At 42.6% G+C, this 27,323-nt stretch overlaps 1 protein-coding gene across 9 annotated transcripts in view; it reads left to right on the top strand.

Moving 5' to 3' along the window:
- The window catches only part of RPS6KC1 (ribosomal protein S6 kinase C1), a 336,154-nt gene that overhangs the window by 217,616 nt on the left and 91,215 nt on the right, over positions 1 to 27,323 (top strand). For 5 of the 9 annotated variants that reach the window (XR_008477939.2, XR_004737005.3, XR_004737003.3 and 2 more), the window contains one exon: positions 18,744 to 18,829. The exons of the other annotated variants lie outside the window; for them this stretch is intronic. Coding sequence is in view for 1 of the 5 variants with exons in the window: in XM_035280945.3 (XP_035136836.1) it covers positions 18,744 to 18,829 (86 nt within the window). In the remaining 4 variants the exon portion in view is untranslated. The remainder of the gene's footprint in view (positions 1 to 18,743; positions 18,830 to 27,323) is intronic. 9 annotated transcript variants of the gene reach the window in all.

Raw genomic sequence — 27,323 nt, 5'->3', positions numbered from 1 at the left:
CCCCCCCTGGTAACCACCATTTTACTTTCTACTTCTGTTAATTAACTGAACTGTTGATAATATAGTTAAACCTGTCTTTTAAACAGCTACGATACCCATTGTGTTTTGACCTTCACGCTTTTCTCGTCCTCACTTATTTCAAGGTCAGTGTGAACCACGATTGACCTGTTTTCCTGTGGTGCATGTACTGAAGAGCATAAATTGTATACTCATGCTATAACTAGTAACAGTATATTAGAGCTCCACACCTAGTATGCCTTGATTGAATTTACCTGCCCACAAGTTTGGAATCCAAATAGAAAGAGGTATGTAGCCCCAAAAACTCTGCCTCCCAAGGTCTCAGAACATATTTATTAGATTCACTTAGGGATATCTTTCTGGTAAAGACCAAGCATAAAGCTGATCAGCTTTTTTTCTTTAGAGGAGTCAATTTAAACTCTGGTATATCTAAATGCTCTGTGTAAGGGAGCCTGGTATTTCACTCTTTGTTTGAGAATTCTGCCATAATGGAAAGTCTTAGAATGGTGTCCTGGTCATGTCTCTGTGACTAATTACCCATGCAACCTTAATCAAATAACACTATTCTGGACCTGTTCCCTCACCTGTAGAGTGAGAGGGTAGGTAAGTTCTAAGCTCTACAAGCATATGATGGCTTTTCTGTTTTTCAGAGTGAGCTAGTTTGATAAAACAGCATTATAGGGAAGGCAAGGGTTCTTAGCTGTTTTCTTACTGTTTTCTAGTAGTCCCAGATGCTTGGGTTGCTGCCGTACACCCGCTCAGTGGCATAGCCCTTGGTAGTTATATGGTTATAAAAAAAATAAAATTAGACATTGAAAGGTTATTTCTCATTTAGTTCTATACTGGAAAAGGAGATTTGAAGGTCCAGATAGCAGTACATAGAGGTGAAAGGAGGTTAGGCACACCTACATTTGCCTATTTCGTAGACCTTTCTCAGTAACTATGGTGGTATTCCTATTCCTGTTGCCCTGATGTATCGTATTTTGTGTGTTTATTTAACTCTGTCCCTTGACAGGCATAATCAGAGTAAAAAATTGATACTTTTTGTTCCTATTTAGTGCAGAACATTAACTTCTACCAGTCTAGGTAATTTAGATTTTTGAGTATTTTATGTCTACTAGGCTAATTTAAGGATTTCATATTAAGCCCTCATATTGAAGGGTTACCAATTGGCAGAATCTGTGAAGTCAGCTATTTCTAAATAAAGTTGTAAACAGAATAGCAGTAGGGAAATGGAAAGCAAAGTACTACAGGTTTTTGTGACTCAGCATCACTTACTCTCTCAAGGACAGTAAATAGGAAACCAGAGAGAAGCTTCCTTTTTGGTAAGATTTATGATCCTGGTTGTGTTATGTAGGTAGATGGTATGGCCTTGTATTTTTGGTACCTATCACATGATTTCCCCCCTTGATCTAGCTGTCTCATCTCAGGGAGAAATGGAGGCAGAGAGAATTTGTGGTGGTGTGAAAAAGTAACCTGAGCCAGTGAGGTGGGTTAGGGAGAGGCAGCAGAGCACTTGGCAGGCATGTTTGCCCAGTTCCTTGGATAATAGAGAGCCTTCTCTGTCGATCTGGACTTAAAGTATAATTCCTTGTTCTTCCCCAAGGAAGAGTGAGGCCAAAACTGAAACGATTTCTACTATCCCAGGAAAAGAGATGGCCCACCTGCCTGTTAGGAAAGAATTAAGTGACATGCTTATCCTGAGTCAGTTCTATTTCCATCTCCTTGCTAAAGACAGCTGCTATGGCTGGTAGTTAAGGCAGAGACCGTGAGTATTTGTAAGGGGCTGCTGTGATTTCTTTTGGGCAGGAATGCCTCTTGCTGAATGTGGTAGGAAAGAATGACAAATGAGCCAGCTTTGGGGCACATTTAGAATTGCTGGCATCTTGCCTTTGTAAATCTCAAAAAGTTTCATATCGAAAATTTTATATCAACTCTGTTGATCAAATTCTTCCTAAAGCTGGGCACAGTGGTTCACGCTTGTAATCCCAGCACTTTGAGAGGCTGAGGTAGGCGGATTGATTGAGTCCAGGAGTTCGAGGCCAGTCTGGGCAACATGTTGAAACCCTGTCTCTACAAAAAATACAAAAATTAGTTTGGGCACGGTGGCGCAAGCTGTAGTCTCAGCGACTTGGGAGGCTGAGGTGGGAGAATCGCTTGAGCCTGGGAGGTTGAGAATGCAGTTAACCATGATCACACCACTGTATTCCAGCCTGCGCAACAGAGTGAGATCCAGACTTAAAGAAAAAATCTTCCTACAATTTGAGTATTTGAGTAGGAATCACAAGACAGGTATTTGATTAGCCCTCCCAAGAGGCAGATGTCAAAGGGGACTGTAGAAGAATTTGAGCCTGTTTCACTGCCGATATAATGACTGCAATGTGTTGTTGCCCTTATCATGTGGGTATACATATAAAATTGACCCAACAGAAAAGAAGAAGAAAAGGAGATGTCATGTTTGCAAGACATTTAAGATAATTTGTAGAACAGTTGAGTCTCTCAGGATTGTTATAAGAAGAAAATGTGTTAGCTATTTGAAGGTTTGTCTTTAGCAAAAAGATTCTAAATGACTAAGAAAACTTCTTTAAAATTGAACTCTTCCCCTGACCATGTGCTTCTACTGCCCTCTCATTTCTTCTTTCTCTCTTCATCTACCCCTCCCTCCCATTACAGGCCTCTCTGGTCTCTGAACAAAAGATACGGCCCCTGCCTTCAAGGATCTTATAAAACACAGGGGAAAGAAAGAAGCATAAATAATAAGTAGGGCAGAATGTGGCAAGTGTTATAAAGTACAACTAGAGTATGGTGAGCATACAAAGGAGAGATCTGAGGAGCTGCAGGAAGCCTTCCTGTATAGGAGCAGGACCTTGAAGTGTAGATAGGATTTTTAAACATAAGAATTTTTTTTCCTTTCTTTATATTTTGTTTGGAGAGAAGGAAAGTTCTCAGGGGGACAAAAAGGCTGTTGTGTATAAAGGCATGGAGATGGGAAAATGGAAAGCTGTGCGTATTCTGTTTAGGCTGGTTCGTAGATAACGTGAATTTAAAAGGTAGGTTGGGGCCAGGTTAAATGCCATGCTGAGACATTGGACTTCATTCTCTAGGTTGCAGGGAACTAGTGAAGGTTCTTGGAGAGCTGGCATTATTGCAGCCTACAGTTAAAAAGATAATTTTAGGGTTAGAATGGATAATAAATTGGAGAAAGAGAGATTAGAGGCAGGGAAAGCAGTTTGGAGTTATTGCAGAAATTCAGGCAAGAGATAAAGTCTGCAGTTAAGGTGGTAGAATATAAATGAGGGGGTACTTAATCATCCTCGTCTGTTTCTCTCAAGTGTATAGAGGTAGAGTGTTCCTATCAAATAATTGCTTTCCCTTTTTCCTGAAGTCAGTTTATACTAGGAGATTATGGACTGTTGTTTATAAAATCACCCCCAAGGAATCACCAGAGAGAGACAAACCAGGAAAGCTTATACACGTTCCCCCATTGGTTGATAATGATATTCACTATTCAGAGCTTAAACCCCTGGGTCCCAACTCACTCTTTGATCATTTTGTGGCACTTTTTCCCACATTTTGCTTTAAATAGTTGGTTTGCTTTCTATTTGGATAGTGTTCTGATCTTTGCTCTTAGAAGACATTACATCCTGCCAGGTGACTTCTCTCTTTGTACCAGACCTCTGACATACATTTAACTTAGCTCAGTGGTTCTCAAAAACTGGTCCCCAATCTGGGTCAAGGGAATATGGATAATTTTTCCTCTTGTTGCAACTTTTCTTTACATTTGAAATTGTTTCCAAATAAAAGCTTTAGGAAAATGATTCTAAAAAGTGATCCCCAGACAGGCAACATGAGGATTACCTGGGAATTAGTTAGAAATGCAAATTCTTTCCTCATCCCAAACCCACTGAATTGGAACTCCGGGGGCGGGCACAGCAGTCTGTGTTTTAACAAGCCCCTTCAGATGATTCTGATGCTTGCTCAAGTTTGGGAACTACTGGCGTTGTTTCAATTCAGGTTATCGCCTCTGCCATGCCTGATCGTGGGCATCCTATCCTGCGGTATATGTTTTGAGTTTGAAGACATTCTCAGTGTTTATCATATTTCCTAGGATCCTAGCCCAGGAGTCCTTGGATCAAGGGGAAAGAGTGATAGGAGACGACAGACAATGAAGACAAGGAAGAAGGGAAAAGGCAAGGGGATGGGGGCAAAATGACGAGCGTGTGTGGGCAGTGGTTTAGTTCCCCCAAAGAGATTCAGGCACAAATAACTCACCCTATATAGACAGCTTCTGTTATCCATTTTAGAAATAGATGGCATAAACATCAAATTATAGTTATAATTCCTTTGGTTACTTGTATACTTTTGGGTTTTTTGCTCCTTCTTAAGCAAAACCACAGTGGAAATTCGGTATTTGGTCCCTGCATTGTTCAAAATCTGAATGCAAAGACTCAAAACCAAGTTTGGGAAAGATACCAGAATGTTCTCATTGGATTCTGACCTTGTAGCCGAGCTGTTCTGTGTTCTCTTTAAAACTGGGGAACTCAGCTGGGGATGGTTTTGGATAGGCTTGGTTTTACCTTTTAAAAATGGGCATCAGTCTTCATAGTAGTAAAGTGAAATTGGATGTCAGATGTTTGCTGAAAGTTAAGTGTGTATGTGTGGGGCGAGGGGAACGTAGGTGATTGTCTTTCACTTTAAATTATGGATCTTTTGTTTATAAAGGGCCAAGATTATTAGATGAGATTTTTAATAAAGTGTATTTTGACCTCTCAATGGGGCCTGCAAAATGTTTAGATAATGTTGTATCTTCAATAGGTGGGACTTCAGGGTCAGCAGTTCTTTGGTCTCCTGTGCCTGGACTCAGTATTAATGATAATGTGCTGCTCTTTTTTTGAAGTGACACTGTTGCCAAAATCACCATTTGACAGAACAGGCTTTGCACTGCTTTTTTTCCAGTGGTGGGCAGGGATTGCCACTAAATGTCCTTCCCCTCCTGACCCGACCCACACACTGATTATGACCAGAGGCACACTCAAGTGTTTCTGGTTAGGAAACGTAGTATCTGGTGAACAGAGAGAAGCCGGTTTGACTCAGGAGAATCTACCCTCCAGCTGGTAAATTACCTTAGTGGCTATGATTTCAATCTTCTGACAGCAGAGCTAGGGTGCTTTTCACCATGTAGTCTGTCTCTTATTCTCCCTTGCGCATATACCTTTCTTTCAAACGTAAGACTAATTCTTCATAAACGTGATGTGGGAGAAAGGGGACATTGGATACAGTTTGCTATTTTGAGAAAGAACTGCTGCATGCTTTTTATTGTCATCTCTTCTTTCAAACCTTAAACTGGGGTTCAGCCCACCCCTTTTGGGCCATGCCTCCACCTAATATGATTAGAGCAGGGCCTGAAGCCTCTGTCAGGCTGGTACTTCCTTAGCAGCAGAAGTCACAGCAAGGCACAGGGCTGCCTTTTGCCTGCACGCCATTCCTGTGATCAGAACACCCTGATCATACCTTTCCTGATTATAGATGGCGATCTGCATCTCGCTTTTGCCATTTAGTTGGCCTCGCTGGCACTGGTAAAATCTTGGCACCCAGAGAGCGGGGAGCGACAGCCATCCTGATGTTGCCACCCTCTGTCCCTCTGCTGCAGATTTAAGCTATATCCCGTAGCTTATCTCCACTGTGGGCTATCATGGTTGGAGGGAAAGGAGGGGAGAGCAGTTGCTGCCTGCTGCAGCTGTCTCCTTTTGAATCAACTACCCCCACTCCCCAGGTGCCAAAACAACTCGCTGGGTTTAGAATGCTCCCGTCTCTACCTCTCCCGCCCATTGCAGCATTGGTAGCAGCTTTCCAACGAGTCTTTTGTTGTGGAAGCTCTAAATCCATGGTAGGGAAATTACCAAGAGACTCTTCCACAGTCTGCCCTCCCTCCCCTTGCTCCGTCTCTTTCTTTCCTTCCTTTGTCTCCTTCCATAGCTAGGGTCAGAATCCCTAGCCAGACTGAGAACATGGTTGCTATTCCAGGACCCAGATGCCAATATGTGGCAGCATCTGGCTTATTGGCAAGCATTGCCGGCAGTTGTGCTGCCTGCTCCTAGGCCTGTCATGTGGCTGAGCCTGCTGACGGGGGCCCTGCCACAAAACGGAGTTTCTCTGAGAATATGGTTTCAACCAAGGAGCCCACCAGAAAACAATGAGCTGCGCGGAGAGGACATGAATTATTGGGCAGGGTGACTGCGGACTATAGCTTTGATGCTGATCCTGGACCTGTTTTGCAAAAAAATTTCCGTTTCATGTTGTGGAGACGACTCCTTGTGTAACCTTACCTTCTTGTGCTGTTAGTGTTTCAGGTGCCTTAAGGCATGGAACTCCTTGAAAGAGAAACACAAATCACTAAAAATGTTGAGATAAAATCCTGCTCCTCAGAGGCGCCTGCTTGGCACAGGGAGCGCATGATAACAGCTTGCTTTAGAAAGGTGACATTTCTGCTGAAGGCTGAATAATAAAAAATGCATTTTAAAAACTCAGCTCTTCCGTGTCTTCTGATGGTTGACTTTTGGAGTGAAGGCCATTTCTTCCATGCGAAGGGTCTTTTCGAGGCTAGCCTCTCTAGCCCTCAAGCATGGCCATATTAACTCTTGTCACCATTGATGAGGCTCTGGAGCTTTTAAAATTAATGAGCACATAATAAGGCTTTAAATACTTTTTTCAAGGTGCAAACACTGAGTGCTCTGAAATGTGTCAAACACTGTCCAAGGCATGGAGGGGTAGAGACAGATGAAGAACACAGGGTTTCTGCCTTCAAGGATGCAGGTTACTGGGGACCAGATTTCATATGCTTTCCTTATTTCATTTCTATACAACCTGTACAATTAGGGCAAGTGATGTGCTCTGTGTTTTACAAATGGAGAAACTAAGGTCCTAGGAGGTTGACTTGTTCCAGTTGGCATGGCCAGCTAATAAGAGCTGTGACTGGAAACTCCGTGGTTGTAGTTCTGCTTCACTAAGTGGATGTATGTTGGAGTCTTGGTTATAAATTGCTAAGGGCAGGAACTGTGTCTAACTTTCTGCAACTCTACTCACAATTAGCAACCTCTACTCGCTTTGTACATCTCCCTTCCCAAACACATACATGCTATAATACGGGGACTCAGCGGAACTGAGCCTGTGTCAGGCTGAGGGAAGGAACCAAGAGGAAGAAAAATTCGCTTGAATTAGACGAGGTACTGCTGCCGCTGGAGAGAGAGTGAAGATGGCAGCAGCATACGGAGAAACTGGATAGCAAAATAAATTCATTGACAACATTTCCAACAAAACTAGGTGACAAACCATGAATCCCAAAAGTACAAGCAGTTTGGGACAAAATACCTGTAGCTACAAGACTTGCATGATATGTGAGAGTGAAAAGGAAGCAATAGTGTAGCTTCTAACTTGACCTGAGGACAGGAGAACCCCAAATAGCCAACTGGTATTCACTGGGAAGCTCAGTGGGCCAGTTTGAGGACAGCAGCTGAAAGCGGAAGGTGTTGTCCCCACTCTAACACCTGCTAAGTGCGAAGACCTAAAGATAGGGGGAATTAGAGGACTGGCCTTTGAACTCTCAAAATTGACCTGCCAGCACTGCCTTCTAATACCAGATCCTACACTTAGGAGAGATTGCTGGGAGTGGAATAAATGTGAATAGTCTAGCAACAAGAGAAGGGTCCAGAGCAAAGGAAGGGAAGAGCAGTCGGGAAATTTCCGAAAGCAAGATGCCATGCTTTAAAGAAACACCAAAACAACAACAGAAGAGGGAGCTCGGGGAAGTTAGAAACTTTTCTTTACTTTACCCACTTTATTTTTACAGTTTAGGAAAACTAATTTCACGTAAAAATGCACAACAGAAAAGAATCAGCATCAAGTGCCACTCAAAGATAAGAGAAAAGACAATTAGGAACAGAATATCTTTACAAACAATGGGAGCATTCCAGAAAGATGGGTTCACAAAACAGAATAAAACAGAAACAATTTCCAAATGAGCTGAAAGACATAAAAAATTATAGAAGACATGAACCAACGAAAATTAGAATTAGCTTAGAAATGAGTTAATGCAGGAAATAATTAGAAATTAAAGAAAACTATTATTTCAGAAGTGGAGACTAAATTAGAAGCCAAAAGAGTGAATAGGCTGGAAACAGTGGCTCACACCTGTAATATCAACACGTTGGGAGCCTGAAACCAGTGGATCACTTGGGTCAAAAGTTTGAGACCAGCATGGCCAACATGGCAAAACCCTGTCTCTGCTGAAGTACAAAAAAACAGCTGAGCGTGGTGGTGCACACCTGTAAACTCAGCTACTCAGGAGACTGAAGCATGAGAATCACTTGAGCAAAGAAGATGGAGGTTGCAGTGAGCCGAGATCTCGCACTGCACTCCAGCCTGGGTGACAGAGCCAGACTTGGTCTCCAAAAAATAATAATAATAATAATCGCAACAGAAATGTGAATAAGCACAACAGAAATAAACCTTAAAAAATATAAATTAAAAAGGAATTTGAATTTTTTTTTTTTTGAGACAGAGGCTTGCTTTGTCACCCAGGCTGGATAGCAGTGGCACAATCTCGGCTCACTGCAACCTCCGCCTCCTGGGTTCAAGCGATTCTTCCACTTCAGCCTCCCGAGTAGCTGGGACCACAAGCGTGTGCCACCACACCCAGCTCATCTTTGTATTTTTAGTAGAGATGGGGTTTCACCATGTTGGCCAGGATGGTCTTGATCTCTTGACCTCATGATCCACCTGCCTTGGCCTCCCAAAGTGCTGGGTGAAAAAAATTTTTTAAATAAAAAGGATTTGCGGGGCGTGGTAGCTCAAGCCTGTAATCCCAGCACTTTGGGAGGCCAAGGTGGGCAGATCACAAGGTCAAAAGATCGAGCCCTGATGAAACCCTGTCTCTACTAAAAAATACAAAAATTAACTGGGGGTGGTGGCGCGCACCTGTGGTCCCAGCTACTTGGGAAGCTGAGGCAGAAGAATTGCTTGAACCCGGGAAGTGGAGGTTGCAGTGAGCTGAGATCGCGCCACTGCACTCCAGCCTGGCGCCTGGCAACAGAGTGAGACTCTGTCTCAAAAAAAAGGATTCAGGAGAAAGTGCCAGATATTGTAGTAGGCAAAGAACATGGAACTTGGAGATCACAAAGAAAACCAAAGCAAAGGATCTGAACTAATAAAAACTTACTCAAAAAAACTTTTCTGAAATTTAAAAAAGGCGCCATATGAAAAAGCACACTGCATACCTGAGAGTGTTTACAGCATGACTAATACTAAGAAAAGGAAAAGGTACTTTGAGCTTCTAGAAGAAAAAAAGAACGTAATTTACAAGGGAAAATGTTTATAGTTAAACTTCTCAACAGCAGCATTTTAAAGATGGGAAAAAGTAAAAACACATTTAAAATACATAATGAAAGAGAGAGCCAACGATTTTATATCCAGCAAAACTGACTTACATATAAAGGGCACATGTGGTTATCAACATGCAAAAACTCAGAAAGTATTTTTCTCTTAGTTTGGACTATGTAGGATTTGAACATGAATTTTGGGAGAACACAGACATTCAGATTCCAGCCTGGGTGACAGACCTAGACTCTGTATCAACAACAACAAAAAAAGCAAAGAAATAAGAACTATAACAGGATAACTGGTACTTTGGGGGAAGGAAGGTTATGATTGGTTGGGGCACCTAAAGGAACTTCTGGTGTGCCTATACAGTGTGTGTGTGTGTGTGTGTGTGTGTGTGTGTGTGTGTGTGTGTGTATTTTTTTTTAAGTGGAAAAAATAAAAGCATCAGATGCTGGGCTATTTTGTTCTTTCACCAGACAGCATTTCTGCAGGGCGACTGCAAGCCTTTAGTGGTATAACAAGGTGCCATAGACTGGATGACTTATAAACAAAAATTTCTTTCTCACAGTTGCACAGGCTGCAAGTCAGATAAAGGGGCCAACCTTGTTGGGTTCTGGTGAGGTCCCTCTTCTGGGTTGTAAACTGCCGACTTGCTGTGTCCTCACCTAGGGGAGAGCAGAGAGAGAAAGCAAGCTCCCTGTGACTCTTACAAGGACACTAATCCCATTCCTGGGGCTCTACCCTTATGACCTCATCTATCCTATTACCTCTTAAAGGCCCCATCTCCTAATACTGTCATACTGGGTGGTAGGATTTCAACATGAATTTTGGGAGAACATTAACAGTCAGTCTACTGCAGTTCCCACGAGTTCTTCCTAAGAAACCTAGTGGAGAATGTATTGTAGACAACTGAAATGAGAAAGACATCAACATAAAAACTCAAGAAATAAAGAGTTACCTGTAGAACTATGACTAAAGGAGGACTAAGAAGGAGACAGTATAGTGTGTAATGGCTCTATGTTCTGACCGTGTAATAGAACTGCTTTTCTTAGTGGAGAAAGTAGCAAGAGTATATGCAAACAATTTGGAATGTTTTTGGTAATCTTGGTGTTGGTGGCATTGCCATTCTGAGACTTACTGTGTCATGGTGCTATGATCTGAAACTTGGTGTCCTCACAAAATTCCTATGTTGGAACCTAATACCCAATGCAATAGTATTAAGATGTGGGGCTTTGGGCGAAGTGATTAGGTGATAAATGGGACTAATGCTCTAATAAAGGAGACTGAAGAAAGCTGCCTTGCCCCTTCCACCACGTGAGGATGCAGCAAGAGAGCATCCTCTCTGAAGCAGAGAGTGAGCCTTCACCAGACCCTGAATCCACTGGTATCTTGGTTCTGGGCTTCCCATCCTCCAGAACTGTGAGCAAAAGAATTAAGTCGTTTGTAAATTACCCAGCCCTCAGCGGAACAGTCTGACATCTGGGACAAAACAGCTAAGTAATATTGGAACGTTGAATTCTGCCATTTCTTCTGCTTTTAAGAACCAGAATGAAAGAAAGTCTCATGTTGTTGAGAAGTAGTTATGTAAAAACTGAGTACTGAATTTGAATAGCAAGTCTCAATATAAATGTATGAGATATATTTATCTTTGAATCAATATTTTCTAGTTTATCCTACTGAAAGCCCTTAGAAACAATGTCCAACTTAGCAGAGTGTCTAGAACCCAGATTGTGGTTTTGAAATAACTGTTTTATTCTAAAAGAAATTAGGGCTTCTTGGAGCCATAAGTGTGGTGCAGGAATTTTACAAAATGAAGATGAAACATTTCATAAGAGATAACACAGAAACTATCAAAAGCTTTTGGGGGCATGGCAAAAAGACTCAGAGCCTCCTACTGGCCACAGATGGGACAATTTGACCTTCAAAAATAATAAGAATGGATACATCCTATATATTTGATAATGATATTAAAAAGAATTGATCACCTTTGGAGAATTACATGGAACCAATTCATTATCTTGAAATCTGGGAAATAAAGGGACTCAAGCATTTATCCTGATTTTTATGTGAACCATGTCACTGAGTATCCAAATAATGAGAGATAGAGTGTCTTTGTAAAACTTCCAGCTCCAGAATGAAAAAGAAGTGATAGAAGACTACCATTTTTGCAGTCTTCAATGGATGGGTACAGGCATTAAGCATCAATGGTTGGTAAGATAACAAAAAGAAAGACAATCAGACAGGAGCCTCCTATAGTATCACCAGACACCGCCCCGGGTCTTGCTAAAGGGATACAATCTGGGTTTGAAACTGAGGTGGATTGAGCTGCGAGCTTGTAGGAAATACAGAAGGCACAGAAACATGTTGACTGCCACCATGTATATGCAGTTAGTGACAGACACTGTGGGCAACTATAGGGCAAATAGTCTGGGCTCTTCAACAGATAATGCGTAAAGAAATGAAAAGTATGTAAGAGAAACCAATAGATTAAAAATGAATTAAAAGATATAAAAATGTTTAAGAAGTGAAAGACTATAGTGTCTAGACATGCACATTTGGGTGATAAAATGATTTTTTAAATGCAAAAAAGAAATGGTTGGGTGTGTTGGCTTATGCTTGTCATCCCAGCACTTTGGGAGGCCAAGGTGGGTGGATCACGAGGTTAGGAGTTTGAGACTAGCCTGGCCAACACAGTGAAACGCTGTCTCTACTAAAAATACAAAAATTAGCTGAGCATGGTGGCAGGCTCTTGTAATCCAAGGTACTCAGGAGCCTGAGGCAGGAGAATCTCTTTAACCAGTGGGTGGAGGTTGCAATGAGCCAAAATCACATCACTGCACTCTAGCCTGGGTGATAGAGCTAGACTCTCTCGAAAACCAAACAAACAAACCAAAAAAAAAAAAAAAAAAAACCAAAGAAGTAAGAACTGTAACAGGATAATTGGTACTTTGGGTGAAGGGAGGTTATGATTGATTGGGGCACATGAAGGAACTTCTAAGGTGCCTATACAATGTGTGTGTGTGTGTGTATTAGTATCTTGGAGCAACTTAGAAACGGCCACCATTCCTCAAGGCATTTGCTGCTATTGGCCTAGTAAAAATAAATCTACAATGCCTAGGATGTAACAAGTGCCTCTTTGATGGTGTCCTTGTCCAGTGTATAACATGTACAACTTTATAAAACGGACTTGGGTCTCTGGTTCAAGCTCATCTCTGTTCAGTGTTATCAAGGAAAGGAATATTTTTTTGCAAGCACCATTTTGTTCTTTGAAGAATTTTACTGCAATGCAATTTTGCAATCCAGTGGGACACAGAAAGCGCTCTTCTAGCTAATATTTCTCTTGCTCATTTTAGCATGCAGTATCCCTGAGGTAGAATTAAGTAACTCCTGAGAAGTTATGTAGTATTAAAAATGTTTAAGAAGGCTGGCCGTCTGCTGAGGCAGGAAGTTCCATGGCGTACCCGGCTATGGGTAGCACCACTGAGGCTCTAGACCTCACCTTGGCTAAGTCCAGAACTTGATTCACCATAATTAATCAGATTCAGTGAGACTGACCCACATTAACCAAAGTTCAAAAGATGTGCTATAAATAAGAATATCTGTCTATTAATCTTTCATAATCATAGTAACTGCTAAGCGAATTGGAGTGCTCATGCTAGCCCTATTCTCTCTGTAATAGGCAGGTACCTTTGAAGCCAGGAGGTTGTGTGATTTGCAAAGGAAGGTGGATGATCCTAATGGTTGGTGACATTCTCATCATATTCTGATCCACCCATCTCCACTCCAGGGAGATACCTGCCAGCTGGACCAAAACACTTGTGTCAACCGTGTCACATTGTGCAATGCACACACTTACACATTCTTACTTGCTAGCTGATCTTCCCAGACTTCACATTGGGGAAGGAAGGGAATCCCATCCCAGTCAGCCTGAGCATCTGGGTCAACCCTAGTGATTAGCGGCGTGACAATTGAAGCAACCAGCTCACCTTGCATACAAAGAATCAGACACATGAATCTAGCGCACATGGAGCACTTTCTGTAGACTAGATATAAGGAGGAACCAACAATGTTTTCTGATCTTAAGTAGCTTACATTCTAGAAGGGACAGATTCAAACATTCCTTTCCCATTTCCATTAGGTTCCTGCTCTTAACTTATAACCCAGTAGGGCCAGATTTAAACATTCCTTGCTTGCTTCCGCTAGTTGATACCTATAGATACATGGTGTGATTGAATCAGAGAAAGCCTTAAAGTAAACCTTGGCTTGGCTTGTGTCTGGACTATCACAAAATTCATATTACTGCGTTTCTGTCTAAGTGAAGTTTCACTGAGTTTCTTTCCTTGGGTGGTTGTAGAACAGGACTGAACTATACCTGAACTCAGCCCCTGAGCTTTATCAGATTGGACTGGATCCTGCTGCATGCAGCCTTATCAAGTAGAAGCCCACATTCAGTTCTGTATTTAGAGAAACAGCAGAAACTTCCTGTGAGAGTGGTAAAGTACAGAGCGACCGGGCTTCATCTGTCCACCCTTCCTTTAGTGCCGTAGGTCTGCGTGATTAGGACTGGCTGGTTGTTTGTCTGTTTGTCTGTTTTTTCAGTCTGGCACGGAACATGGAACTCTTAGTGCTGCTGCTTCAGGTTTACAAAGCGCATCCTGCTCTGAACTTGGGCAATGCTGGTCTGTGAGGCCCCTGCTGTTCCTCAGGCCCCCCCCAGCTACAGGGCCACTGTATCATCTTCTCACATGCCTGGCACCAGGTCTGGAAACTTAGAACCTAAAATTAAAGAGTTCTTTCCATCCTGGAATTTTGAGCTTTCAGAACTCAGGTGAAGACTGGGTGATGACAGCAAAAGAATTCATCTGTGGAGTTGGATGCTCAAAAACATAAAAAAAAGGACTTAAAGATCCCATCCCTTAACTATATTGGACCTGGAATGGAGATGATTTATGTATATTTTTGATTTAAAAGAGTTTTGTAAAGAAAATTTTTTTTCCACGACTTTTTGGTTTAATTGCCTGGCAGGGTGGGAAATCCCAATACAACAGCGTGGAACTGGGGCATGAAAAGCAGCAAGTGAAACGGATTTATGAAGCCCATAAATAAAAATGAAACTCATTTCATTGTCCAAATTGAGTGGAAAGGCACAATCTATCCCAATTCAGATAAATGGCAGAATGGGACACACAGAGGGGAAAGTTCTTTCCATTTTAATAAGGCAAGATAATGGGTGTAGCATAACTGAAGAATTTCAGAGAAAGGGATGTTTCATTTTGCCAGATTTGACCAAGGAAGCATGTTACTTCTATCTACTTTCTGGGAAAAATGTGCTTTTCCAAAAAGAATTACAATGGACTGCATATTTAAATCATGCCTCTGGCCAGGTGCAGCGGCTCATGCTTGTAATTACAGCACTTAGGGAGGCTGAGGCAGGTGGATCACTTGAGATCAGGAGTTTGAGACCAGCCCGGCCAACTTGGTGAAACCCAATCCCTACTGAAAGTACAAAAATTAACCAGGCATGATGGTGTTTGCCTGTAAATCCCAGCTACTCAGGAGGCAGGAGGCTGAGGCAGGAGAATCGCTTGAACACAGTAGGTGGAGGTTGCAGTGAGCTGAGATCGCACCATTGCACTCCAGCCTGGGTGACAAAAGCGACACTCCGTCTCAAAAAAAACCAATCAATCGATCAATCAATCATGCCTCAATGGGCATTTTCCTGTAAAGGCAATAGCAGTGACAGGGATGAGAGGCAAAGGCCAAGGTGAGCCATGTTAGGCAGTAGATCTTCATTTCATGCTTCTGGAATGTGGAAGTTGCCAACCTTTTACTGTTCTCTCCTGAGAAGCACACTGGTACTTAACTGTTCTTTTTTTTTTCTTTTTTGAGACGGAGTTTCGCTCTTGTTGCCCAGGCTGGAGTACAATGGCGCGATCTTGGCTCACTGCAACCTTTGCCTCCTGGGTTCAAGCAATTCTCCTGCCTCAGCCGCCCAAGTAGCTGGTACTACAGGCGTGCACCACCATGCCCAGCTAATTTTTGTATTTTTAGTAGAGAGGGGGTTTCACCTTGTTGACCAGGATGGTCTTGATCTCTTGACCTCGTGATCCACCCGTCTCGGCCTCCCAAAGTGCTGGGATTATAGGCGTGAGCCACCGGGCTGTTTATTTCTGTACAAATGGATAGGTTAAGACTGAGGTGAGGTTCAGCAGTGAACAGCTATATTTTTAAAAGGCGGGGAGGAAGGAATGACACGGAGTGCCTGCACCTGGGATGGCAGGATGTGTTCTGTGGCTCCTCAGAGATGTGGAAGCCTCTGCTTCCGACTCCACATTGATTTCCAGCCCTTCCTTCTCTGGTATGTCAATTCAGCCTATTCTCTTTCCAGACTAAATTCCTAGGGCTTTGTTGTTGTTGTTGTTTAGTTTAGGTTTTTAGATTTTTGTTTGTGGTTTTTTGCTGGTCCACTTGCAGTCTTTTCCTAGGTCTAGTTGTGACAAGGGCAGACGTGCAAGCTGCTTGCTCCAAAGGAAGAGCCTGGTCACTAGTCAAGAAACAGAGGAAAGCCAGGGGTTGTGTGAGGGACCCAAACGCAGGCATGAACTTACTGGTGGGACACGAAAACCTGCTTGTCATTCACTTAAACATTTGACCACCTGTCTTGTACCACTCATCTGGTTAGGCAGCGTAGATGATTCAAAGATAAATTACAGCTGCGCCCCACACCCTTCTGTAATCTGACTGCGAATGGCAGTGTTTACCTCCTTCAGTTTCCACCAGCACTCCAGGCCACTCTAAGAAACACTTAACCTAAGTAAAAATGGGATGTTTTTCTTGCACATGTGGCTTTGAGGCAATTTCTCTAAGCCCTTTCCAACTAGATTGCTCCCTAAGCCTGACTTGAATAGCAACTCTGAAGCTACCACAGCTTTCCCAGTGTACATTGAAAAGGTACTCTGGCAACTAAAAGACCACATAATCAAACCATCTCTTCATCCATCTCTTTGGTCATGCATGATGCAGGGTTTCAATTCAGGCTGAGAAGAAGGGTAGATTCCCTCCAGCTTCTTTGTGTGAGGTTCTGGAAGCATCCTACCACCTTTTTGTACTTTGAGGAGAAACCGCCCCTCTCTGCAAGAGGATGAAGTCTCTTCACCTGCTGCCTCTCACACTTTATCTTCAAGAATTGACCTTACAGCAACTTAGCTAACTTGATCCTTTGAAATATTTCTGATGCAGACTCCTGGAATGGATCTTTCTTGTCTGTTCTATCCTTGGATCCTTAAAGACTGTGACTGCACAGGGTTACGTGCGTGGTGAGAAGTTGACTAATTAAATGACCACAACAGGGGTGCTGTACCGTCAGGTAAAGAAAAATATGTGTTAGTGAAATGCGGAGGAATCCACACTGAAAACTGGAGCCCAGAGAGACCAAAGTCAGTGTGTTTGCAGCACTGCATAAGGAAGGGAGGCTTGCTAACCACAAAGAAGCTCCCTCTAATGCATGGAGGATATTCCTTAGGGCAGAATCCTCCCACACCATTCTGCTTCCCTCTTCTGATTTTGTGTTCACCAAGGAGACTTCTGATTAATAACCCAGCTTCCTTTCTTAAACATGTTGACATTGGGAAGATCCCTTTGATAGGGAGCCTGGGAACTCCATGCTCTAGCAAGGGAACACTGAACCCCTTCATTATAAATTAGAAGTTAATATGCTGATTTATTGTTTAATCATATGTGAATTTGGTTAGAAAAAGGATTTTCACTAAGAAAATCCGGTGTCTGATTAGTAAGGTTGAGCATCTGGGCCCCGTTGCTTCGAGGTGCTGGGGAAACCCTTTCCTGTGATACGCCTGGCATCTTCACAGGTGCCTCCCCAGATTCCAGCAATTTCCCATTACCTTTCACTCCAGGAGGAGACCGTGCATCAGACTGTGTGCTGGTTAGGTTGAGGGTGTTAAAGATTTTATGTTTTTTTCCTCCTTATCACTTATCATAGTGATTTTCTAAAAGGAAGTGGAATAGAAGTGGTAGGATTATGCAAATTCACGTGATTATTAAGAAACAAAGGGAGAACTGCAGGCCCTCTTAAACCGTGATCCAATAATTGTTCTGATTTGTTGGTGTAGACTTGAATAACACCTCTCTGACCAATGAGGGATCCCCCACAATGTTTTCTACAAAAGGGGAAAAAGAAAGAAAGTCACTGTTAAAATCAGGCAAACCGTTTTGAATCACTCTGACGTGGATGAGGGAAAAACCCAGAAGGAAAAATATGTGAAAAGTTTACTTCAGGTTTAGAATTTCTAATTCCACCACTTTTGTGCGCGCGCTTGTGTGTGTGTGTGTGTGTGCGCGTGCGTGTGTGTTGTTGTTTGATAGACATGACAGCATCTCCTCATTATTATGGAAAATATAGGGTTGGTGGTAATTACTATCTGAATATGAATGGGAGCAGAAGTGGGCATAGCCTACACTGGCCTTTCTTTGACAAGGTATAACTTTCTTCTGAATTTCTGTGTTAATTAATGCTTATTTAAAAACCACTTTAATTGGTAGTAAACACCTCAACTTTTTGTACTCATTAAAATGCAGCCATTGATGTGTGATGGATTTTTTTAAAGCTTAATTAACTTTCCTTCTGTATATATAACCTATAATAATGACAAACATATTGGGAAAAAATTACCCCTGCTTTTTCCCCCTTTCTCTCTACCCCCATTATAGAGACATTTTTAGCTGTGGATGCCTCACTTTGTTAGGATCAGATGCCATTAATTTGGCATTTTTGAGAAGAGTGGGTGGCAGGGAATCAAAGCCTTTTGAGACGTTGGTCATTTCTAAATCCAATACCACATATCTCCTGGGGAAATAGACTATTTTTCTTTCTTCTCTTTTTTTAAGTAAAGAAAAAGTTTCCTGCTTGAGCCCAGGAGTTCGAGGCTGCAGTAAGTAAGCTATGATTGCACCACCGCATTCCAGCCTGAGTGACAGAAGGAGATGCTGTCTCTAAAAGTAAAGAAAAGAAAGTTTATAGAAACTGTACCCCAGGTGACTCAAGGCTTATCTTGAGTATCTTCTTGGAAAATATCAAATTTTAAAGATCTTGGAAATCTTTTCTTGGAGTCGGCTGCAATTATGTAGGAACTGAGTGATGCATCCTACTCCTTTTTCAGTAGGAGATTCAATTACTACTGAGATACTATAACTACCTTACAGAAAATTAGGAAAATGAGAAACAATTCTTAATAATCTAACTCCCATAGCACAGTGAAAGTTTTAATTTTTCATAATCCCCTTGCATTCTTTGTCTTTATTTGGCATGAAATTGCTAATGAGTGAAACCACAGCTGGTGTGGAAGGACATCAACCTGGGCACCGTGAAACAGCAGAGCACTTTATTCAGAATGCCAAAGCATGAGAAGACCTTGAGAGAGTGAGTACTCTGCCTTGGGGAAGAAGGGCAAAGTTTTTATAGACCTTTAGCAAGAAAAGTCAGCCGAGGCTCAGTTAATTTTGGTAACAGGTGATCAAAGATGGCTCTCACAAGAGGAAGAATTGTTCTCGCAGTTAACCATCCATTGGATGAGAAATCTGGGTTTTGCTGAGGAGGGTGGAAGAAACAGCTGCAAGGGGTCACAGTAGAATACTGTCAGCCATTTAGGGCCTCTTATCTCTTGGTCAATAGAGAGGCCGAGTCTCATAATTTGATCAGCTTTTGGTTTGTTCACTCCTCCAAATACATAACCAAGTCAGCTGCAGTCTCAGACTCATTGGCAATGACTCCTATTGGATGCGCTTGTGATTTCTGCCTTCACAGTTGAATTTCGGTCATTTTTGAGTGAGTAGCTGACCAGAGCATTTAAGACTCTGGAGAGAGCACAGTGAGTGACTGTGGGACAACACCTGTAGAAAGAGTTACCAGAAGGCCTCAGATAATGCCCATAGTAAAAATCCTGCTCTACCTGGGATCAGCCAGAGCAGTTCCATACCCAACCCAGAGAGAAGAGACGTTTGATGTCGGTAAACTCACCTACCACTTTGTTCATCTTCTTGACTTAACGAGGTTTAATATCTGATATCCAGGATTGCATCATAATAGGAAGGAATTTTAAGAATCTCATTTGTTAGAACAAGGTTCTTCTTTTTTCAAAAACGATTCTTCTCCTTTTCAAAATTACTCTTTCTGCTTTTCTTCAAAACTATCTTTTTGAAGGCATTGGTATAATGCTAAACCAATGGAGAAGGGAAAAGATAGTTTTGAAAAGAAGGAGAAGAAAGACAATTAAGGGTGTGGTACTCAGCGGCTCCCTGTGACTGGGGGGTCTGAGCAAAAGCGTTCCATGTCTAGCTGTCTGCTACTTGGTTTGAAATTCCTTGGGAAGCTGTTTCCTTTGTGATGCTATTTGTTTCAGAAGAATTCTGAAATCAGTTTTAGATATCCTGTCAATATGGGCCGGGCGCGGTGGCTCACACCTATAATCCCAGCACTTTGGGAGGCCGAGGCGGGTGGATCACGAGGTCAAGAGATCGAGACCATCCTGGTCAACAAGGTGAAACCCCATCTCTACTAAAAATACAAAAATTAGCTGGGCACGGTGGTGCGCACCTGTAGTCCCAGCTACTCAGGAGGCTGAGGCAGGATAATTGATTGAATCCAGGAGGTGGAGGTTGCGGTGAGCCGAGATTGTGCCATTGCACTCCAGCCTGGGTAACAACAGCGAAACTCCGTCTCAAAAAAAAAAAAAAAAAAAAAAAGATATCCTGTCAATATGGAAGTTCAGGATGAGGGTGTAGGATATCTTGGGAAACAGGAATCCAATGGGATGATTTCTTGGAATTTCATGGCAGTATTTGTATTTTATGCTACCTGATAATGTTTCTTCCAAGAGGTACCCCTCAGGTATAAGACTGTGACCAACAGGAAGTAGATAAGGCAACTGTCATATTGTCATAGAAAGATCAGAATAACCCCGGAAGGTAAGGTAGTTAATGATCTCTAAGATTGGGATGTCTTCTTTCTTTCCCAGTTTATAAGACTGGATTTTTGATGTGAAGGATCTCAGGGAGAGCTGCCAAGACACCTTGTCTTAGGTTTCTGTTCTTTTTATATCCATCATGGTCAAATTTTGATTCATATATTAGATATAGTTTTAGAGATGAAATTATTTGCTAGAGACTAAGGAGCTCAGAATGTTTGTTTCAAGGACAATTCTTAAGTGAAGTTTTGTTTTTCCTAACTAGGGGTAAGTCCTTAAGTAGATCATGCACATCTGATCTTGACCAAGAATTAAAGTTACCAAGTCACTGACCTTGAAGGTGATCTTTGCTCCTACCTACATTAGGCAAACATTGTGCGGATATATTGTCCAGTGAGTGGAACATGTTTAGGAAGGCGCAATGGAGGAGAGGAAGGAGGATCTGGAGAAGGAGGAACAGCAAGAGGGAAGAGGAAGTCGAGGTTTAGGGGACTGCGGGGAGGCCAGTGTGCAACTGATTTTGTTAGGAGAGGGAGGAGATGGTCCTAAGTTTGGATTTTAGATCATCCAGGTTTTTATTAGCCTTTCTTAAGGAGGCCTTAAAGGAAGAATTTTGGAATATTTCTGTCTTTCAAAGGCTTTTTTATGCCAGTAAAAAGAAATGCCAATCATTGAGTATTTGGAATCTTTGAATGGTTTGTTAAGTGTCATGCAAGTGGATTGTCTTACTCATATCCCAAACCGATCGGAGTGGCCACTGAAGCTCTAAATTGTTCTTGGTAAAATTCCATCAAAGCTTCAAATATTTGGTGCTATTGGCATCATGTTTGTGCATGGAAGAAGCCAAAGACTTGGCAGTTTCATTGAATGGCTCACAATGGCCCTCAGAATCTTGACAATACACACCCGTATTATTGTAGAGAGCCCTGAGTTAAAAAACAAAGTGAATGAAAGTTTTTCACCAAGGATAATTCAGAGGGAGAACAAAGGCTTAGGTGGAGCTTCAATGCACAGAGAGCCAAGTATTAGGTGGGGGCAGGACTTTACTGTCCCGTCCCTGGGACCTTCCAGAAGAGACTTGGGGGTCTCTTGCATTCTCTGTCCTCATCAGAGTGGCTAAGCTGTTCAGCAGTGGGTCCAGGCAGTGATTAGTGTCTTGGCATCAGAAACTGTAGAAGATAATCGGCCAGAGCATGATTAGCATAAACCTTTGTTCTGAATGCTACAGCATGAGAAGACTTTAAAGGATGTTCTGTCTTGGGGAGGAAGGGTAGTATTTCTATAGAGTCAGAGGAAGAACAGCCAGCTGAAGCTCAGCTGGTTTGGGGGCTAACTGGTCAGAGATGGGTCTCAGAAGCAGGAGGGATCATTCTGGTGGTTTAGCAGCCATTGGTTGGGCAGTTCAGGTTTATCAAAAGGGATCCATTGGGAAGACTCTTATGGACTAAGGTCAAGTGAGGGTCAGAGTGAACATTTTTAGTTCTTTAGAGTTTTTTTTTTTTTTTTTAAAACAAAGTTGCTTACTACTGTGTGATAAGTAAGGAGAAAGCGGGGGAAGAATCTTCCAGGCCGCCCTCTGCTCAGAGGTTGTTTTCTTTACAAAAGCAGAGGAAGTTGTTATCTCCCTTTCTTCCTGATGCGCTATCCCCATCTCTACCCTGCTCGTCTCACAAACCAACCAGAGCAGCAGGGAGAAATGCAGTGGTATCTAAGCAGCCACAGATGACAACAGCGTGCAAAGCATTCAAGAGGGCATTGGGCAGGACCACGCCTCCTTTAGCTTCCAGAATGCCACAGTAACGAACCAGAAGAGCCCACGCCCTTGCGGACAGAGGACTGAACTCCACAGACTGAGCATGGAGCTGCACTTAAATGATGCCTGAGAACGCGTCTGCATTGTTTGGCTGTACTACTAGGGCCACGTGAGCATTTGCTCATGGAATGTGAGAAACACAAACAGGAACAGGCCTTGTTCATGCATCTGTGTGTGAACCGTGGCCCAGTACTCAGAGTACGCGAATCTGAACACAAACATCCATTGTGACTACCCAGTCCAGGTACCTCTGCTTACAGGGTCTGGAAACAGTCTCTTTACCTTTCTTAGGATAAATTAAATGCAAAGGATTAGCTGAAAATACTTGAGTTCACATTATGGAAGGAACTGCATGCCATTTAATGAATAAGTAATTTAAGCCTAAGCATATATACCTAGAAAAACTTATGTGGTTTGGGTTTTTATTTTAATGTGTATTTTTTTTTAGAGACAGGATCTCACTCTGTCATTCAGCCTGGAATGCAGTGGTAACCAAGCTCCTGGGCTTACGTAATCCTCCCTCCTCAGCCTCCCAAGTAACTAGGACTACAGGCTCGTACCACCACACCCAGCTAATTTACAAAAAATAAAATTTTTTTGGTAGGGACAGGGTCTCACTACATTGCCCAGGCTAGTCTAGTCTCAGACACCTGGCCTCAAATAATCTTTTCGCCTCCCAAAGGCCTGGGATTACAGGTATGAGCCACCATGCAGGGCTTAAGGTTTGGTTTTGATGTTAATTTCCTCTTCTTCTTCATTAACTCCCTAGCTAAGAAACTGCTTCTTTCGTAGGCTTTGATTACTGATCTCCACTGAGCACTGCCGTCCCTGCTCCAAGCTGAGTGCCCCCGGACCGGCAGCCACAGGGTGAGGTTCAACCTGGGGGCATCTTCAGCCTGCCTGCTAGAGCCCAGCCACTTTTCTGAGACTTTGCTTCAACATCAGGCTGGGAATTCTTGAATTTTGGCATCCCATGCCTTCATCTTCTACGTTCTAGGAACTTCTTTTTTTTTTTTTCAGAGACAGGGTTTCACTAGGCTGGTCTTGAACTCCTGACCTTAGGTGATCCGCCTGCCTTGGCCTCCCAAAGTGCTGGGATTACAGGCGTGAGCCACCGCACCTCGCCTCTAGTAAATTCTTGAATAAGGGTGCGTAGGAGATATATTTTTGTGTGTGTATTTGCCTAAATGTATATATTTCCTTCAGATGTAATAGTTTGGCTCAGTACAGCATTTAAATTATAACTGTTTCACTCAGAATTTTACGACAATGGTTTTGGATTCCATTTCTATTTCTGACCCTTTGGCCAACCCTTTTTTTCCTCTGCGAAAGCTTCTAGTATTTGTTCTCAATGCTCATTATTCTAAATTTCCCAATCAGGAGCCCTTGGTAGGCCCTTTCAACCTGAACTCTCACGTTCTTCAGCCTAGAGGCTGTTTGTCGTATTACTTGTTGTGTTTGCTGTTCTTTTGAGCATTTCTATTAGCTAAGTTTGGGCCTTTTGGAATAATCTTTAAATGTTTTTCTTTTCTGTTTTTTATCTCTGCTCTTTCGTTGTTCCTTGGAAATTTCTTCAACTTCATCTCTGGTTTTTCTATAAAGTTTTCTTTCAGCAATTATGTTTTTAATTTCAATGATTCTTTTTCTTTGAATATGCTAATTTTATAGCATCTTTTTCTTGTTTTACTAATGTAATCTTTTTATCTTCTTCAGGAGAGAGAAACCACAGTTTTAGTTTTTATTTTTTCCATTTCCAGCGTGATTCCTCCTATTGTGGTTATCAAGTGCTGTGTAACAAATTTCTCCCCCTTTTTCCCCAAACTTCATGATGTACAATAGCATTTATTCTGCTCATGAACTTTCAACCAGAGCAGGGCTCAGCAGGTTCAGGTCGTCTTTGATCTATTCAGTGCCCCCTAGGGCTGGAATCACCTGAAGGCCTCTTCACTCATGTCTGGTGTTCGGGTTGGACCAATTCAAACAGCTGGGGCATCTGTCTCTAGCAACATGTGGTCTCTCAAGCGTGGAAGCTTCACGGGAATCAGACTTCTAATTTGATGATCCAGGGCTCCCAAGATGTGTATCCCAGGAGGGCAAGTGTCGAGTGAAAGCTGCATTCTTTGTAAGACCTAGCTGCGGAAGTCACATCCTGCCATTTCCCTTTTTCTGTATTGCAGTGCTGTCCAATTAAAATATATTGTGGCTGGGGGCGGTGGCTCACACCTGCAATCCCAGCACTTCGGGAGGCAGAGGCGGGTGGATCACCTGCGATTAGGAGTTTGAGACCAGCCTGGCCAACATGGTGAAACCCCGTCTCTACTAAAAATACAAAAATTAGCTGGGCGTGGTGGCAGGGTGCCTGTGGTCCCAGCTACTTGGTAGGCTGAGGCAGGAGAATCGCTTGAACCCAGGAGGCAGAGGTTGCTGTGAGCTGAGATGGCACCACAGCACTCCAGCCTGGGCAACAGAGAAAGACTCCATCTCAAAAAAAAAAAAAAAATTGCGAGCCACATGTGCAATTTCAAGCTTTCTAGTAGCCACATTAAAAATATAAAAAGAAACAGATAAAGTTAATTTGAATAATATATCTTATTTAACCTAATATCACTGAAACATGTAATCAATGGGAAATGGTTAATGAGCTAGTTTACATTCTTTTCTCATACTATCTTTAAAGTCCAGTGTAATTTTCATACTTACAACACAGCTCAAATCAGATAAATTCTTTTTTTCCAATGCTGAATTTCCAAAAGTTAATGTGAAATATAGTCCTGCCAAAATAATAAAGCTAGAAGAAAAACACTTCAATTGTTGCAATTTTAAAATTTAAATTATTTAGAATTGAATAAAATTGGTGGGACGTGGTGGCTCACGCCTGTAACCCCAGCACTTGGGAAGGCTGAGGCGGGCAGATCATGAGGTCAGGAGATCAAGACCATCCTGGCCAATGTGGTTAAACCTTATCTCTACTAAAAATACAAAAAATTAGCCAGTTAGGGGTGGCATGAACCTATAGTCCCAACTACTAGAGAGGCTGAGGCAGGGGAATTACTTGAACCCGGGTGGCTGAGGTTGCAGTGAACCAAGATTGTGCCACTGCACTCCAGCTTGGTGACAGAGCAAAACTATGTCCAAAAAAAAAAAGAATTGAATAAAATTATTACTTCAGGTCTTCAGTTGTAATAGCTACTTTTCACTAACTCAACAGCCACACATGCCTAATGGCCCCTGGCATCCATATTGAACGGTGTGACTCTGTTAGTTGAAGTCCCACCTAGATTTAAGGGGAGAGAAGACAAACTCTAGCTTTTAATGGGAGAAGGGACAATGTTTTAAAGAGAATATGGAAGGAATCAGAAGCACTGTGGCTGTTTTTGGAAAATGCAATCTGCCACACCCTCTGAGTTTCCTTTTCCCCTGGTTTATTTGCTTTAGTCTCTAGGTTTCAGGGCAGAGACTTTATTCTAATGTGTTCACATTAAGACTGAAGCTCTTTGAGGTTGATTGGAGGCTCTGTGTGCAGGGGAAGTCTGTCTTTGGAAAGCTTCACTGAAGGGTGATTGACAGGGTCCAGGTCATCTTGCTGGGAACTCACCTCAGGTCACCATCTGCTGGTTGTTTCTCTTAGGTCAGATTCTTCTGAGAAGGCTCAGCCGGTCTCCTCAGGATATATAAACCTGGCTGGATGTTCTGGAGGCAGTGGGGGAGGCAGAGATAGTTTAAATATTCACCAAATGTCATCATTTCAGTAGAACAACTTTCTGGTGTCTCTACCAGAGACTCTCTGATCTAATTATGCAAAGAATCGAGCTCCCAGGGCTTGCTGGGTTGGAAGAAGTGGTCTCCTGACTGCCACAGGGAGGGTGCGGAACCAGCCGATCCTCTTCACTCTCCACCCTCATCCTACTTCCTGAGAAGCGTCCTGAGACTTTCTGGGCTCTCTACTGTGATACGATCCCATGTCAGGGATGTCCTCTCCACAGGCTCTCAGGTTTCACATGTTCTCTACTCTGCTATGCCTAACTCATATATCCACTTTCCACCCCCCAAATATTTGGAGACATCTGTTGTCGGTTGTCTTCCCCTTTCCTGTTTCTTTAGTCCTTTGCATATGTCTTTGCTTATTATTTTAGTGAGATTCTAAGAGAAAGCAGAGTTAGCCCAATATGACAATGCCCACCAGAAGGAATGTCAAGGCCATTTCATGCCCTAGGACTTCTAACTGTTTAGGTCAACAATTGTGCTGCTTTTAAGATAAAAACTTAACGTGAAATTTCACTATGCATTACACATTACTCACTACAGACAGTGGGCAACAGTCAGCCAGTCGATATTTAGTGAGCAGCTAGTATATGCTAGCGTTGTCAAGGTTCTGGGGATACAGTGGTAAACAAGGGAGAAAAGGCTTATAGTCCAGTGCTTCTCATGTCATCTGGAGATTTGTTAAAAGTGCAAATTCTGTAGGTGGTTATGGTGGCACATGCCTGTAGTCCCAGCTACTCAGGAGGCTGAGGTGAGAGGATTGCTTGAGCCCAGAAGTTCGAGGCTGCAGTGAGCTATGATCACACCACTGAACTCCAGCCTAGGTGACAGACAAGACTCATTTACTTATTAATTTTATTTATTTATTTTTGAGACAGAGTCTTGCTCCATCACCCAGGCTACTATGGTGCAGTGGCACGATCTCGGCTCACTGCAACCTCCACCTCCCAAGTTCAAGCAATTCTCATGCCTCAGCCTCCTGAATAGCTGAGATTACAGGCGTGCACCACCATGCCCTGCTAACTTTTGTATGTTTAGTAGAGATGGGGTTTCACCATGTCAGCCAGGCAAGTCTCCAACTCCTGGCCTCAAGTGATCTGCCTGCCTTGGCCTCTCTAAGTGCTGGGATTATAGGCATGAACCACTGTGTCCGGCCAAGACCCCATTTATAAAAATAAAAATAGAAGAATATGTAATTCTGTTTCAGTAAATCTGGGATAGGGCCCGAGATTCTACCTATAGAGAAGCCTTTCCCCTTTATTCCCCCCAGAGTTAACCCAGTCTCTGAGTGCTTCACTCTCAATGTGAACAGGGGAAAATGAATTGTATTGCAACCCTTACTAATATGCCCTGCCTGTCTATGCTTCTGAAATGTT

The sequence above is a fragment of the Callithrix jacchus genome, chromosome 19, assembly GCF_049354715.1.
Source record: "Callithrix jacchus isolate 240 chromosome 19, calJac240_pri, whole genome shotgun sequence".
In the NCBI taxonomy this organism is placed as follows: domain Eukaryota; kingdom Metazoa; phylum Chordata; class Mammalia; order Primates; family Cebidae; genus Callithrix; species Callithrix jacchus.
The sequence above is the reverse complement of the archived record's forward strand: the minus strand, read 5'-3'. Positions and strand labels throughout refer to the sequence as shown.